This window comes from Hyperoodon ampullatus (genome assembly GCF_949752795.1).
Source record: "Hyperoodon ampullatus genome assembly, chromosome: 3".
NCBI classification, from domain to species: Eukaryota; Metazoa; Chordata; class Mammalia; order Artiodactyla; family Ziphiidae; genus Hyperoodon; species Hyperoodon ampullatus.
In genome coordinates, this window is record NC_136916.1 from 66,346,253 (window position 1) to 66,362,598 (window position 16,346).

The window sequence follows — 16,346 nt, forward strand, 5'->3', positions numbered from 1 at the left end:
TCAGAAACCAGGCAGGGGAAGGTCTGGAAGTCAAGTGAATGTCAGACACCCCATGCGCTAGGCAGGCACTGTGATCAACACAGGCCATGGCTCTCGGGCAGTTGACATTCCTGTGGGTGAGAGTCAAACAATAAACATAACGAATTAGGAAATGGGATGGTGTCCTACAGGGTGGTGGATACTGTGGGAAGAAAGGGGGGCATGAAGGGTGACATTTTAAGCTAGGTGGTCAGGGTAGGCCTCACCCGGAAGGGCTTCCCCTTCAGGGCTGGGGGCAGCTGACCTAACCCCACCCCAAGCAGGTGTTGCAGGTGTTCCCACAGCCCATGGGGCAACCAATGCAGTTCCCAAAAAACCTCAAGGCAGCTGCAAAGTGGAGCCCACGCTCACTGCCCTGGTCCTGTGCTTCCGCTCCTGCACTAGCCCAGTGGTTCCCCCCACCTCTGCTCTGCCTTCCACTACAAGCCCCTCAACCATGCCCGTCTGGGGGTGACTTTCTGAAACCCCCTTTGTGCACAAGTTCAAGGGGTGCTATTTGCACACACTCTATGTGAACCCCAGGACAATACACGCAGGGGAGGACTCAACTGAAGCAGATGGAGGGAGACCACCCATCCAAAAAAGAATGGTGTCCAGGGATACAGTAGCTGCTGAGGAGTGGCGGCAGGGAGGCTGCAGCCTGTATCCAGGTCAGTGGTTCTCAACTCTGGCTGATCCGAGGACCACTAAGAGAGCTTTTAAAAATCCCAGTGCCTGGGCCACACACCAGACCACGCAAACCACAAACGATGGGGTGGGACCCAGGCCTTAGTATGTTTTGATCTCCTTAGGTGATTCCAATGTGCAGCTGAGATTGAGAACCACTGCCCTTGGTCCTTGATGCTCATTGGGCTCCGGGGACCAGCAGCGTCAGCATCACCTGGGACCTTGTTAGAAATGCGGACTCTTGGGCCTTCCCATACCCACTGAATGAGTGTCTGAATCTCAGTGAGATCCTGGGTGATTTAGGTGACAACCACTGCTTTGGATTTAACAAGAGGTAACGGGTAGCTCAGGAGGTGGGCAGGGCATGGCAAAGGGAGTCTGGGTGCAGGAGAGATGAGGCAGTGAAGGCAAGCAGGTCCCCAGCCAGCCCTTGGGGCCGGGGTGCAGGACCCAACACTGAGGGGATGTTGAAGCAGGTTAGGCCCCCTGGGGAGCAGAAGGCAGCACTGCCACTCACTGAGACTGAGTGTATGTGTTTGGGGGCATCGAGGGCTTCTTAGCCCAGACCTGAGGCTGAAGCTGGAGTCCAAGCAGGCTCTGGGCTTCCAGCTCCTTGAAGAGCAGGACCATGGACCCCAAGACTCCAGAACAGAGGCTGGGCTGAAGCAGCAGACTTTCTGGCTGCCCCAGTGTTTGGAAATCCCAGTTACTAATAAAATTTCCTCTGAAATTCAAATGACTCAGATATTCCTAGGAGACTGGGTTTTAGTAGAAAAATAGAATCTTTCCAGCTTCAAAATATCCCTTAGTGATTAAATAATGACTCAAGGAGTTTAATGGGCCAAAAGGGGAATCAGCATTGACTCTTTAATTAGAAAAGATACCTTCCTCCATCTCTTGAGCATTCAGCCCATCAAAGCCCTAGAGCTGGTTCTCAGGGTGGTGTTATCCCCAGGATCACCACCAGAGGGCAGGCGTCTCTCAATTTCCTATCTTGGTGCAGTGGTAGCAAGGGGACAGCTCCAGGAGGCCGGCTTCGGCTGCCAAAGTCTGTAAATACCAACCAGATGGCATCTCCTGGCAGGCAGGTGACTGCTCTACTGTGAGGGTGCACCAGTCACTCCTGAGGCCTCAGAGAAACCCTGGAGAGGGAGGAGAGGCTGAGTACCCTTACTGCTTCTGCTTTATATACTTAGGTATCTTCATAAAAGTTTGAGAGGATAACTTTTAGAATATTAAAATGAACTCTGGCAAGTTTCTGATGAATCCTTTATATGAGGTCAAGCCACGAGAGTGGCCCAGAAGGAGGCGGCTCCAGGTCACTGCTCCATCAGGCAGCATTCCCAAGCCTGGCACTGAAACAGCCCCGTTCTGAAAGGCAGAGCAGAATTGCTCTGTGCAGTGCCAGGATGGCAGGGGCTGTGTTTGCTCCTGGGGGGGGGTCTGGCTTCTCCCACCCTGGCAATCCACAGTGTGGCTGCCAGGCTGGCGTGGCTGGGAGGATGCACGATGGGGGGAAGGGGCGGTGGCGAGGTATGAGGATTGTGGAGACCCCTAAGTTGCCTGCAAAGTCTACAGGCAGTGGACAGTCATGATGTCCCTGGAGGAGGTGGAAGATCACAGAAGAGCTTATTTCCCAGTAGGTGGCCAGACCAGATGGCCTGCCAGTCCTACTTAACGGAGATTTCCATCCATCAAGTCCCCAAAGAAAGGGGGTGTAGTTGAAGCCTTAATGAAGTCTGGGGTGCTGAGCCCGCCCAACCTGCCTCAACTCTGACCTTGGGAGGCACTGCTAGACCAGAGCCTCAGTACCCTTCTGTGTTGCAGAGCTCTCCAGGGCATGAAAACCGTGGCCCCATACCCGAACAGTGCACAAAACCACAACACTGTGCATAACATTCCAAGGGGTGCATGGACCCCTTGATTCTCACTCATAGGTCTTCTAAGGACACCTGGGATCCGAGTTCAAACCCTGGGACTGGGCAGTTGAGACCCCTCCAGGCCCTGAGATACTCCAATTCTGTGACGCTAAACACCTGCGGCCTGGAGGCCACAGACTTGGTGGTATTTTTGTCAGCAGAACATCCTGTGGCCCCACTTTATTTTTCTTTACTGTATTTATTCCAGAGGATTAAAATACTGTCAGAGAAAGCCACAAAGCTGACTTAAATCCAACTTCTGGCACTGACCTGGGTTATATTTTTATTGGTTTAACAAACACTTATAAGGCACTTAGTATGCACGTATGCTATTCCGAGCACTTTACAAATGTTAACTCATCTAGTAGTTTTAAAAGGCAATTCCTTCTATTTTTTTCTCTGTTGACAAACAATGGGGAAAGCCACACTTCCATTTGTCTAGGTTTTGGTGGTAACTGTAGCCCCACCACTGCCTGAACTCTGAGTGCGATCTTTGATCCCCAGTTTCCTAAGCTCCCAAATGGGAATAAGTACTATCTTACTGCAGGATTGTTGTTCTAAAATATTAAAAATAACATATGTAAAGCCCATAACATAATGCTTACCACACGGCTACCATTCGTATCTACTATGATGATTTAGGCATGTGAGCATTAGAAAAGGGATTTATCATCTAAATATGGGTAGTTTCAACATCCATTCCATTCTGCACATAGTCATTACATGCCCACTAAGTGCCAGGCACTGTACTGGGTGCTAAGCACAGGAGAGTGCTCAGGGCCTTCATCCGCATGGAGCCTGCAGCCTTATAAGTGAATTCAGACTATGCAATGAGCTCTTTGCCCTAGACTACCCTGAAAAGCTAAACACATAAAGGGAGAGGAAAAAGCAGGAGACGGAAATGAGCTCACATGTGCAGAACTTCTTCAGAGACAAATATCCACCCATGAGAACCATCAACCCAACACCCACAGGGACACCCGTGTACTTCTTTCTCACTCCCACAGGGAGAACCAGAAGAGCAGGAAAAGCACTGTCAAGCATCCCCTTTGTTCCTGTACCCAATTCCAAGAGGCAAGCCACAGCAGCCCAAAACACCCAGAAATGCGAGCACACAACACACTGCAGTCACGAGGACTCTCAGGTTGGAGGTCAGAGGTGACTCTCCCAGCCCTTGGGGGAACTGAAGAAATTGAAGTTCCCATACGAGCAGCTTCCGTTCTGCAACCAGAGCTAAAGGTTAGCCCCACTGCCTTGGGGCGGAGGGAGGGAGGAGGGCTGTGTGCAGCTGGGGTCACGGGAGTCTGACATGTTCTTGTTCCAGAATCTCAGATTTCTTGCATCCTGGGAAAGGCAAGCGCTGGGAAAGACAGCAGGGTGTGGTGGCAAGAGCCCAGCCCAGGAGCTGTCACCCCGCTTGGCGAGCCACCAACCCTCCTCTGGGAACACAATGGCTAATACGCACCATCGACTGGCTGCCCCTACTTGGGGGAACCCAGGGCACTGCCCACACATCTCTGAAGGGCTTCCATGGGGTTCAAGCCTACTCAGGGGAGGGAGTGGGGCCCTGCTGGACCAAGGGACCACAAGACCCTCTCCCACCTCGAGTCCTCAATTCTGGGAACTGGCCAGAAGTCTGAGAGTCTCCTTCATGCTATGCTTTGTGGTCGGGGCTGCCTGAATGAGGTCAGCTTCCTACCCTGGTGGGAACCAGTGGGCTACGGCTTTCAGGCACACCCCATGCCCACTTCTCTGTCCAGCTTTCTCTGGTTCTGAGCTGTGGCTTGGCAAATCCCGGGATGGCCAGCTCCTTCTTCTTCTCTTTGGCTAAAGTTCAGATCTCAAGGGCATCCGCAGATGACTGGAGACCCCCAAATCCCATAAAGCCAGCTCTCCTTCCTTGGGGGACATGGCCTTGGCTTCAAGTCCCCCACCCCATTCCATGCAGCGCTCACACACCTACGCGAAGGTGGTCAGAGGTGCTCTGCCGCCACCTAGTGCTCTCCAGAGGCTGTACACCCTGCCCTGTGAGTAGGTGGGGACAAGAGGTTTTATTTTGCTGAGAAATAATATATCTGTGAACTTACTGCCTTCTTAATCAATATAAAATCTTTGCAGTTCTTGGACTACAGGAAATAGGTTCACCTGTGCTTACCAGAAAATACTTTTTGATCTGAATCAAACCTTTATTTCCTGGTTGGGACATCAAGAAGCCCCATGGAAGCCTGAGCCTACGAAAAATATAAAGAGTCGTGGGTCACAGGGTCAACTTGGGTCCAGGGACAGCTGGTGTGCCAGAGGAGGAGGCAGAGTTTTATTACAGACAAATATCCTTGGCATCAAGCAAATGGAATAAGGAAGCTCTTTTTAACTTTCTTCTTCCTTGAGGGAAAAATGAATCAAAGACTTCACAAGCCACGTGATGCAGAACTTCTGGACTTTGCACTTGCAAGGTCATGGCAGGGATGGAACTGCTTTTTAACCCTGAACCCCAAAAAGCCTTCCCTTCTTCTAAAAGGATGCTAAGATTGTACTAAGTGAAGTGGGCATGTTCTGAGGCAAATCTGATTTACTTCTTTTAGGATGACTTTGTGGAGGGGGTGTGGAATTAGCAGGGATGCTCAAAGGTGGGCCAGCCACAGACTATGGCCTTGAGTTGTGGGGAGTGAGAAGCCTGGTCCCTTCCTGTGGTTCTTCCTGGACGCCACACAGGTCTAGAGCCAGCCCCCAATTCTCCCCAAATGGAAGTGGCCTTCCCCTTCTCTTCTAATCCTTATCTGAACACAGCCTCACTCATCCACTCACTCACTCAAGTCATTCCTTCATTTAATCAACACCCCTCGTGTTCCAGGCTCAAAGGATCTGATCTCTGCCCTGAGGGAGCACTTGGTCCAGTACCAGAGGCAGACTTGAGAACAGAGTAGAGCTCAGTGTCACAAGTGCTGAGCTAGAAGAAGGTCAAGGGCTATGGGTGCATCAAGGTGAGGCTCTGGCCTGGGTGGGGTGGGGGACAGAAGATTTTCCGGAGGGGGTGGTCCTTGGGCTGGACAGTATGGGAAAAGAGAAGGGAATTGGGGGTTATGGCTCAGGGGGTACCTCCCCTCCTCCCTCTTTGCCTCCAGCCTTTGTTTGCTGGCATATCTAAAAGTATTTCAGTCCTCATTTAAAGATGTTGCTATGTTGGACCCTGTCATCTTTTCCTAGCCTGACATCTCAAAACCATTAGGTTTTCTTTCTCTGATTGTCAAGTTCCAGCAGAAATGTGCCATTGGCATCATCTCCAAGCAATACCGTTCCTTTCTGTCTACCCAGCCTTCCTCCAGGCTTCTCCCATCTGCGGGTCTGGCCCTGACCAACCAGGTCAGACCTCTTAGAACTCTAAAATGTAAATAATTACAAAAGGCTGAATATCTTTCATTTCTTACTTTGTTTTTATATTTTGACAAAGACTATCCTACCTACTCTTCCATGACCCTCTCTTTCCACTAAAAAGATGGGGAGCACTATCTCTCGATGTGGCCCACAGAGTCTCCTCTATAAAAGGGGGTGATGACCCTTGCCTTCGCTGCCTTCCTCACACATATATTGTCACCATCATTTTTCCTATCGGCTGTGAGCTTCCCTAGGGTGGAGGTTCTGCGCTTCTCCGAATTTTCTGTCTGCTGTGGCCTCTTGTCTAGCCCAGACCCTGCAAACCAACCAGGCCTTCAGTGTAGTGTAGCTGGTTGAGAAAGAGTAGAACTCCCAGTATGTGCCATGAGTTAGCCTCCTGCAAACCCAGTGTCCCTCTTCCAAAGGTGGACAGTTGGTTCACTGAGAAGCAGTTCTGTGTCTCACTTTCCCACTGTTGAATGGGGTGATGTCCAAAGGCAACCAGGCAGAAGGGGCTCTGGTTACATGGAAACACAAAGCGTTGTCCCCTGGGATAGTGGACACAATTCAAACTGTATCTGAGCGAAATAATCGAGCCAACCAAGTTACTGAAGAAACAGTCTGAGAAGGCAGACATGCTTCTAGATCTTTTCCAAATCGAACAATGACTAGAAAGGAAAAAGGGAAGTTCTAATTCTGGATCAAAAGCTATGAATGGAGGCTTGGCTTTCTTAGAGACTGTGGTGTATTGCGGGCAATTCTCCAATATCCATCCCACCCTTGACCCATGGGGTAACAGCAGTGTGTTTTGGGAAATGACACAATTCAAGGGGTGGCCCTGATTGGGCTGTGGATTCCCATACCCCTTACCATGTGACCCAATTCTAGCCAGTGGGACATGAGGAGAGAGCAAATAAAGGATTCTGGGAAAGTTCTTTGCTGCTCTTAAAAGAGAATGATGGGTAGCCATTCTCTCTTGCCAGACATGTATGAAGAAGGATGTGGCCAGATTACCAAGGGCAACCCTCTCAAAAAATAAGGGGAATCTTATAGCATCAGGATGAAGCTAACACTGTTGACAGCAGAGTGGACAGACAGAAGGAATCTGGTCCTTGTTGCTACTGTTAAGGGTCTGGACCAACCTCAAAGCTGCCCTAGCTCTGGGCTCCATGGGCCATGGGCTGATGAAAACCTTCATTGTTTGAGTTTGAGATAGGCTTCCTGTGGTATGCAGTCCAAAGCACCTGGCTGATAGGGTTACCAATCCTTTGTGAGAAGGATGATGCAGTGAAGAGATATTAGGGCAGTAGAAAGGTACAGGACTTGGAGATGACAGAACATGAGGATGAAGGAGAAGGAATTAAGCTGGTCTCTCAGGGTACCGTTGTAGTGGGGCGTTGTGGCTGGCTCAGCTGGGGCTCAGACGTGCTCAAGAACCTTCTCTGTTCCCCTTCCCCCTCCTCTGTCTGTTCACATCTGCAGACATTCATGAGATCTGTGTTTTACCGCTACTGAAGGAGGAGGCGCATGGCTGGGGGGAAGATGCAAGGAGGGAAAGGATGATGATGATGATGATGATGATGGTGATGGTGTAGCTGGCGTGATGTGCCAGTGCAGCCCCTTGGATTGAACTGGAGACCTGGGTGTAGAGAAGTGAAGGCCAGAAGCAAATAGGACCAGAGCGGTGGCCATAAGCAGAGACACTTCTGGGCTCACTGATAGCTTGGTACAGAGTCTGGGGGGAGGGGAGGCTTTTCTTCCCCACCTTGCATGGGCATCCTGTGGCCTTGTGGTTTCTGAAAGGCCCTGAACTGGGCACTAGTGTTCCCACAGTGGACACTGTCAGTGTCAGTGGCTTCATGGGCAGTGGACATGGACAGGAGGGAGCCAGAGCAGGGGAGGAAGAAGGATGTAAGTTCCAGTGGTGACTATGCCTGACCGACTGGCTTCATGGATCTTTGGTGTCTTGGAAGCCACTGGCTCCTGTTGAGGCAGGAAGGAGGCTGAGGGTCATTGTAAATGAGCCAACATGCACATGTGACTCCCTCTGGTAATGGGCTGGGGAGGCCAGCCAGGTAAGTCTAGATCCACTGACTGGAGCCAGACAGAATATGTTTTGGGAAAAGACAGTTCAGTTTGGGGCCTTGTTGGGTCTGAGATGGCCAGAAGTCCTGGTTGGGCAGATAATGGTTCCTCAGGCTGGATTTAAGTGCTGTCACCAAAAAGCTATTTTTAGCAATGACTTGGGTGGAGACAAGAACATTTCTCAAATATGCAGCCAACTCAGAGGTAGAAGAACAGATAATTCCACAGACACTTGTTAGGATTCTAGGCGTGTCTGGGATCCTGTGGAGATGTCCAGGAAGTAGTTGGATGTGAGCCAGCAGTTTGAGAGAGAGAGAGAGAGAGAGAGAGAGAGAGAGAGAGCGCAGCTGTGCTAGAGACTCAGCTTTGAAAGTTACAAGCTGAAGAATGTGAATTTTGGTTATGGGGGTGGATGCAATTACCCAGTGGGTAGAATTAGTAGAGCTAAACTGGCCAAAGACAGAAAAAGAAGAACCCCAACATCTAAGGACAAAGCAGAGAAAGAACAAGTTTTAAAAGGCCTAGAATGGACAGCCAGAGGGGTAGGAAGAAAATCCAGAAAGTGTGATAGAGCAGAGGACACACAAGACAGTGTTTCAAGGGCGGGGAGTGGATGACGTTTTCAAATGCTGGACAGAGGACAGTGTAAGGACCCTAGCAACACGGAGGCCGTTGATGACCTTGAGGAGAGCAGTTTCCACGGTGTGGATGGGGCTAAAGCTGGACTGCAGTAGGGTGAGGAATGAATGGGAGAGAGCAAAGGGGGCATGGCTAGTGCAGATGAGGCTTTTAAGAAGTTTGGCTGCAAAAAGGAAGAGAGAGATAGTGGCAGCTAACGGGGACGTGGAGTCGAGGGGGCATGTGAGAGACCTGAGCGTGTGAGGAGTCAGTGTGAGGACGCAACTGATGCAGCAAAGTTCATGAGAAGGTGTGAGGGGAGGGGAATCAGAACTCAGAGGTGAGGTTGGCCCTAGAAGGGAGGAAGCGAGCGACTGAGGGGTGGGGTGAAGCTCATCTGTGACTGCTTCTACTTTCTTAGGGAAGGAGGAGAGGAGGTCATCTGCTGGAGGCAAGAGAAGGCTTGGGGGAAATGGAAACAATCTGAAATGGCCATCTGGGGACCAGGAGTGAAAGCTAACCAGGACCACAGAGAACTGTCAGGCAAAACTGAGAAGCAAGTTGAGACTGGAGGCCTTGAGTCTGGGAGGTGCTTTTATAGACTGAATGTTTGTGTCCTTCCCCCCCACCCCCCAAAGGTTGAAGCCCTAAGCGCCGCACCCACTCCATCCTGATGTGATGGTATTTGGAGGTGGGCTTCTGGGAGGTAATTAGGTTTAGATGAGGTCAGGGTGGGGCCCTTAATGACTAATGATGGGATTAGTGCCCTTATAAGAAGAGGAAGAGATCAGAGCTCACTCTTTCTCTCCACTCACGCACAACAAGGAACGGCCATGTGAGAACACAGCGAGAAAGCAGCTGTCTGCAGCCCAAAGAGAGAGCTCTCACCAGCCACTGACTCTGTTGGCACTTCAATCTTGGACTTCCCACTTCCAGAACTGTGAGAAAATAAATACCTGTTGTTTAAGCCACCCAGTTGGTGGTCCTTTGCTATGGAAGCCCCACCAGACTAAGACAGCACCAATCTGCACAGCTGTCTGACTTTCCTACCTGAGCCCTCAGCAGTCTGTGTGTAGAAGCAAAGAGGGTAGACAACAGATAGCTCTGCAGTTTAAGCTCTGCTAGGCAGGTCCACGAGAAGGACAAAGCGCTGTTAGGAAAGTCAAGGAGCTTGAGACAGATGAAACTCTTCCACCTGTGCCTAGGGGTTTACCCACATCTCAGTGACTGCACGCCAAAAAGTTAAGGGCCTTTGATGGTATAGCCTAACAGTAGTATCATGTACAATGTATGCTAACCATAGTCACAACTGTGATGTTGTAAAGGGACAGGTGACAAATGGAAGCCCAGTAGTGCCAGCCTGGATCAGGAGCCAGGGCTCTATTTTTGTCTCTGTCACTTGTGACCTTGCACAAGTTCCTTCCACTCTCTAGACTCTGCTATCCTATTAGAGTATTTAGAATACATACTTTCTAAGGATTTTTCCAGCTCTAACATTCTTAGATTCTGGGAAACTTAAAAGCACTGAAATACCACTGAGCTCAAAAGAAGTGAATGGTGGGGTGGCTGGACACTATCTTGTTGGGGTCCCTGAGGTCCCTTCATTTCCTACAGAAAAGATTCATTCCTGTATATAACACTTCCCTGAGTAGGAAGAGGTGTATTTGACAAGACTTACACCAAAGCTTTTCGAAGACCTACCAGAACTGTAAATCGTGTTGTTTTGCAACATTTCAGAAAGGGCCAGGTTGGAAATTTGGGGAAAACCCCAGGAAATGCAGCAAGAGCCAAGAAGCTTGTGAAGAGCGGCTTTTTCCCCCCTTCACAGTGTGCTTTTGTTCTGCTCCCTTGTCACCTGGCTTGTGTCCTGTGCCTGCTCTTCCTTCCTCCAGGAAGCCCTCTGGCTGCCAATGGAGCCTGCTGCCGAGAACTCCAGCAGTGAAGCAAATCCCTTCACCCGGCTGCTTCCTATTTACCCAACAGGAGCAGCTTTCCAGGGCACACCTGGAGAGTCAAACCAAATCAAGAGCCTCTTTGCCTTGCAGGCATCCCATCTGTATTCTCCCTGCTCAGAAGAAACCTTGCAGGGGCCTGATTCAGAAGCAAACAGAATGACAAAGCAGGGACTCTGCCTTCTCCAGTTCAGGCTAAGGAGTGGTGCCCCCAAAGCCTGGACCACCTGTGGTGCATATGCCTACAGGGTGCAGGTGTGGATAGGGTCTGGAACTAGATCCTCCAGGGTCTTCCCGCTTCTTTCCTTGCCTTCCGACTATAAACTTGAAAAGAGCCTAAAGGTGGCGCTGGTGGGGCGGGAAATGAGTCCATGAGAATGGCTGGGGCAGGATACCAGGCTGCACTACCAATTTTGACCTCCAGAAGGCAGTGGCACAGTAGCCAGGTGCTCAAGGAAGGCTTGACCTCCAACATCTCTGGCGGAGCCAAGGACCTGGAGACCTGGAGAAGCTGGCCCTGTGGTTGGATGGTGCTGCCCATGCTCAGAATGCTGCCACCCTCCACCAGGCCACCCTGAACTATTTCCGACCCATTTGCCTATCCTTGTTTCCAATGTCCTGCTGACTCTAAACACAGTACTTGGAAAAAATTATATTTTCAGAGAAAGCCACTGGAGTGAAGTTTTTGCAAAAGGTGTATGGTTTCACAATTGCTAGGCAATTTATCTTAGGAAGGAGGGGAGGCCCTTCAAAAACACAGGGAATCCAAGCTCTGCAAATTTAATTGTAGCTAAGACTTCTCATTTGCTTCTAAAATAACCTGGCAACCCTTCGTTTTTATATTCAAAGCTGTCAGCATGTTCCAAAATATTTAGCGGTGGCATCTGAGGAAGGAGAGTAGCCCAGAACTGGCTCCCAAGCTCCTGGCCAATGTTTAAAAGTCTATATCTAAGAGCAACAGGGTGGGGCTGGGGAAAGCCTGAGCTGCCCTGTGACCCAAGGACCTGTTCTTGCCCTTGTCCAGCCTTCAGCTTCCCCCACGTGAATGGAGGGTGTCACTGCTGTGTCTCCCCTGTCCAGATTGAACAAAGGCATCCAATCTGATTGACCAGTTAAGTAGGAGTAGGTAGGGGCCACTCCTTTGAGTCAGGGGCCAGCATATGCTATTTGTTCTCACTGGAAAAAGCAGCAGACCTTCTTAAGGTCTGCAAAGCTCCTGGATGAATGGTGCTAAATTCCCTCCCACCCTTAGCATGTTACTGCACACATGCTTTCTTCCCCATCTCGTCCCTGGTGAAAGAAGACTTGATAAAAGGAAAGTATACTCTAAATCCATTCTTTACAGGCGCTGAGACCTTGGGTGAGTCACACTAAATCCTGTTGGTCTCCTGATTCCCAGGTGTCCAGATTGGGGGTTGGATGGGCTATTATGCAGTGTGACAGCCTTTAATTTTATAATTCCCCGAGTTCCAAGCAAATGTCGCTTAATAGGTTGTCTAGCAGTGACAGGTATTTTCTGTGCCCACAGCCTTTTTCTGAGGAAACAATATCTGAGGAGAAGAGCTGGGGTGGCCTGATGTGAACTTCTGGTCTCTTACTATTCAGCACCTCTCATCTCTGGGCTGCCTCACTGGAGGTACCCATGGAAACCCAGGGAGTTACGCAAGAGACGTCTTAGCTACTTGACGGTAGCAACACCTACCCTTCTCTTTGGTAATCTTCATCCAAGTTTGACAGGAGCTGCGAGCCCACCGTGGAGAGGTCAACCGCAGCCAGGGGCAAGTCCCGATAGGCAAAGTTCACCAGCTGCACAGGAGCAATGCTCTTGGTTTCTTCGTCTACTTGTTGGGAGATGATCTCAACTTCAGAACTTCCTCCTTCTGTGGCAGGCCTGAGTCGGGGATGGCAACAGGGCAGAGTTATCCCTCAAGAACAAAATGATTTTTCCATTCCCCAAGGAAAAGAGGGAGAATGCACCGTAATCTGTGCTGGAGGAGGGCAGGGGAAGTGTGAGGTCACCATTCTTCCCCGCTGGCCAACCCAGGGACTGGACTGAGGCCCTACCAGCCGCATCTCCCTCACCAACTGGGGAAAAATGGAAGCATGCTCAGATCTTAAAATATGAGGTTTGGGGGGCAGGGTCCTTCATCAAAGGAAGGTAAAGACCCAGATGGAAACTCTGCCAACCAGCAAAGCCAGGACTTAGATTTTTAGGCTTCTCAATAACTAGACTTTATGTTGGAGTAATACATTCTTTTAAATTGTCTTCCGTGTTTCTTTGTAAAGGTCCTCGGGAATGTTTCTACCATCTGTACCACAATAGAGAAGAGAGGTGTTTGTTCACAACTGGATGTACTGCTGGTGCTTGGGGAGCGACCTGGAGGCCTGTAGGGACCAAGTGAGCCTTGGGGCAGTGAGGACAGGAGGAGCCAACTGTTCTGGGTGCCACTCACTTCCTACTTAAACTGGTCCTACTACAGCTCCCTTTATAAGGTTGACAGTAGGAAATGGGGGTCACTTGAACAAATGTCTGAGGGGTTTTGGGTCTCCTACTAGGTTACCATCAGGCTCACCTAGGGCACTGAAAGTAACCCACAGCTCCATTGGCATTACAGGGCATCTCAACCAGAGGCAGGACTACCTCCCAACCCACCAGGGACATTTGACAATTGGTGGAGGCATTTGTGGCTGTCACATTACCAAAGGAGGTCACTAATGACATAAATAAGAAAGGGGACATTACACATCCTTCAGTGTGTTCAGTAACCAAGAACTCTTCTTCCAAAACACCAACAGCTACACTGTGAGGAGATGGTGGGCTGGACCATTTTCCTTTAACTTCCTGGGCTGCCACCTTTGGTTCCCCCAACACATCCTTGACCCTATTTCGTCTGTAGAATCTGAGGGGTGGGTCTTGTGCCTCTGGCCAAACAGTGGAGAGGAGTAAAAATTAAATATTTGAGGGAACACTGAGAGGACAGTTGGAACGCAGCCCAGTCTGCGATAAACTGTTCTGGGGCTCTGGTGCCGATTCCAATGCTGACTTCTGCGGACCTCCTCTGGGGCCTCAGTTTCTCCAGCTGAAGCATGAGGAGGTGGAATAGAGGCTCTATTCTTTCTCTGTGATCTGACATGGATGTAAGAAATATGGAGCAGGTGGGAGGGGCTCTGGAGTGATAAGTTCCTACACTTGGCTGGACAGTTCTACATTCTAAACTTTTCCAGCCACCATTGGAAGCTAACCAATAATACACAGTGGCAGTTATCCAGAAAGTTTGGAACTGAATCTGCCTACTTCTCTTTTGCTTGAATCATCCCAGATAATTGAGGAAAAAGTGGGATTTTTCCTTGAACACCACAGATTGGCTGCCTAAACTACCTGAATTCACCAAGTAATTTCCAATGCCCCACTTCTCTTTTATAGGCTTTATTTAAACCTTAGCTCTTTGCTATCTGTCAAGCACAGATAATAGTACTCATCATGGTGTGGCATTTACAAAATGACTCAAGATCTTCAGATAGACAGTCACAGGATGTGAAGCTTCTGTGTTTCTCAACAATTGAAATAAAAGTGTGGGTGTTCATGGGGGGAATCCTGGCTCTTTCAGATGTTTCCCAAAAAGTAGATGCTGGGTCGAATTTGTTCTTTTGGAAACTATGGACTGCCAAACTGAACAAGTAGAGCTTTCTGATCAATGAGATGTTCATGGAGGGGTGGGAAGAGTTTCTGAAACTAACAGGATGTGGCTCTGAGAAGCACAGAATAAGCTACTCCTGCCTTCCTGCCCTCTGTTCCCCTCTTGCCAGTGGTCATAGTGGCCCAGCACCATCTCTGGCCATGGATCATCTCAGCGGGAGGAGACAAGGCCTCCTTTGGGGGAGTGAAGGTCTCACAGTTATAGCCTGAGTATTGGGACTATTCCCTGGTCTTGAATATGAAGAACAGTATGGTGGACAACACGTATCAGTGGCTCTGCTCTGCACCCCTCACTTTGCCACGTGACTTTGGAGCTTCCCATCAAAAGGAAGAGTATATTTCCCCACCCTTGATGCTGTGTTCAGTCATGAGACTTGTTTCAGCCAATCTGATATTAGCAATCCCACTGGATTAGCAATGGGATTACAATCCCAGTTTTGGATTGCAGAATTCCTCTGCCTATTTGAACTAAAAAATGAGATGACATGAATAAGGTAACTCTGAGAAAAAGTAGATTTTAACACATTATTTTAATGTCAGGGATTTTAACCCATTATTTTAATGTCAGGCTCAAGGACAAAACCACCTGGAGCCCCTCCATCTCTACAGGGCTGGGGAAGGAGCTATTTGGCTGTACCCCCAATCCTGATGTGCCAACTCAGTATCCACAGAGAGCAGATCCAAATGCTACTTACTGCGGACTGGTCATGTTGAAAGATGCAACCAGAGCCATGGGTTTTTTGGGTGTCTAGTGGGACTCAGCTGTCTTGAAGCCTGACGTCAGCATGTCCAAGCGTGGGTTCTATAAGGCATACAAATGTGGTGCCCTGAAAACAAATAATTGAATAGTAGGAATTTATTACACTCAGATGTCAAACCAAAGTCCTCCTAAGCTCATCTAAAAATGGAAGCCCTTAGAACTTTCTTCCATATAGACTTTCCTTCAAAGTAATAGTGAACAGATTCCTACCATTACCTATGGCGGATAGCAATAGGCATAATTTCACTCTTTTTTAGAGATGAAGAAACAGGCCCAGAGTGATAAAGTGAATTTTCTGTGTCACACAGAGATGGCAGAGAGCCAGGTTGGACCACAGCTCTTTCTACTAAATAGACAAGGAAAAACCAGGGTAACTTTATACTTCAGCTTTAGGAATCTCAAAAATCAGGTTTGTCTCAAAAATCTCATTTTCCGGGCTTCCCTAGTGGCGCAGCGGTTAAGAATCCACCTGCCAATGCAGGAGACACGGGTTCGAGCCCTGGTCCGGGAAGATCCCACATGCCATGGAGCAATGAAGCCCGTGAGCCACAACTACTGAGCCTGTGCTCTAGAGCCCACGCGCTGCATCTACTGAAGCCCACGTGCTCTAGAGCCCGTGCTCCGCAACGAGAGAAGCCACCGCAATGAGAAGCCCACGTACTGCAATGAAAAGTAGCCCCCGCCCGCGGCAACTAGAGAAAGCCACGGGCAGCTATGAAGACCCAACACAGCCAAAAATAATAAATAAATATAAATAAATAAATTTATTTTTTTTAAAAAATCTCCTTTTGGGGCTTCCCTGGTGGCGCAGTGGTTGGGAGTCCGCCTGCCGATGTGGGGGGCACGGGTTCGTGCCCCGGTCCGGGAGGATCCTGCGTGCCGCGGAGCGGCTGGGCCCGTGGGCCATGGCCACTGAGCCTGCGCATCCGGAGCCTGTGCTCCGCAACGGGGGAGGCCACAACAGTGAGAGGCTCGCGTACAGCAAAAAAAAAAAAAAAAAAAAAAATCTCATTTTCCCAGAAATTTCTTTCTCCCGAGATTTCCCTCTCCTCTGGTAGTTCTGTCTCTCCACTCTTCCAGGCTTTCCTCTCTTCTTCCCAATTGGGTCTCTCCAGGAGACAGGCAGCACATCCTGAGCCAGCCTGCCTGTGGTCATGAGTGAGGAGATAGATGGGCCCCTGGGCTGGACAGCTGGTGTCTGTCAAGTAGAGTAAAATGGAAGCTTTGTTCTCACCCAG

At 49.6% G+C, this 16,346-nt stretch overlaps 1 protein-coding gene across 1 annotated transcript in view; it reads right to left on the reverse strand.

Moving 5' to 3' along the window:
* Positions 1 to 15,081, reverse strand: part of TMEM266 (transmembrane protein 266) — a gene marked incomplete at both ends in the record, with an annotated part of 84,812 nt that extends 69,731 nt beyond the window's left edge. Inside the window, 2 exons of the mRNA XM_079700585.1 lie at positions 12,354 to 12,542; positions 15,044 to 15,081. Coding sequence (XP_079556711.1) covers positions 12,354 to 12,542; positions 15,044 to 15,081 — 227 coding nt within the window. The remainder of the gene's footprint in view (positions 1 to 12,353; positions 12,543 to 15,043) is intronic.
* Between the last annotated feature and the right edge of the window lie 1,265 nt (positions 15,082 to 16,346).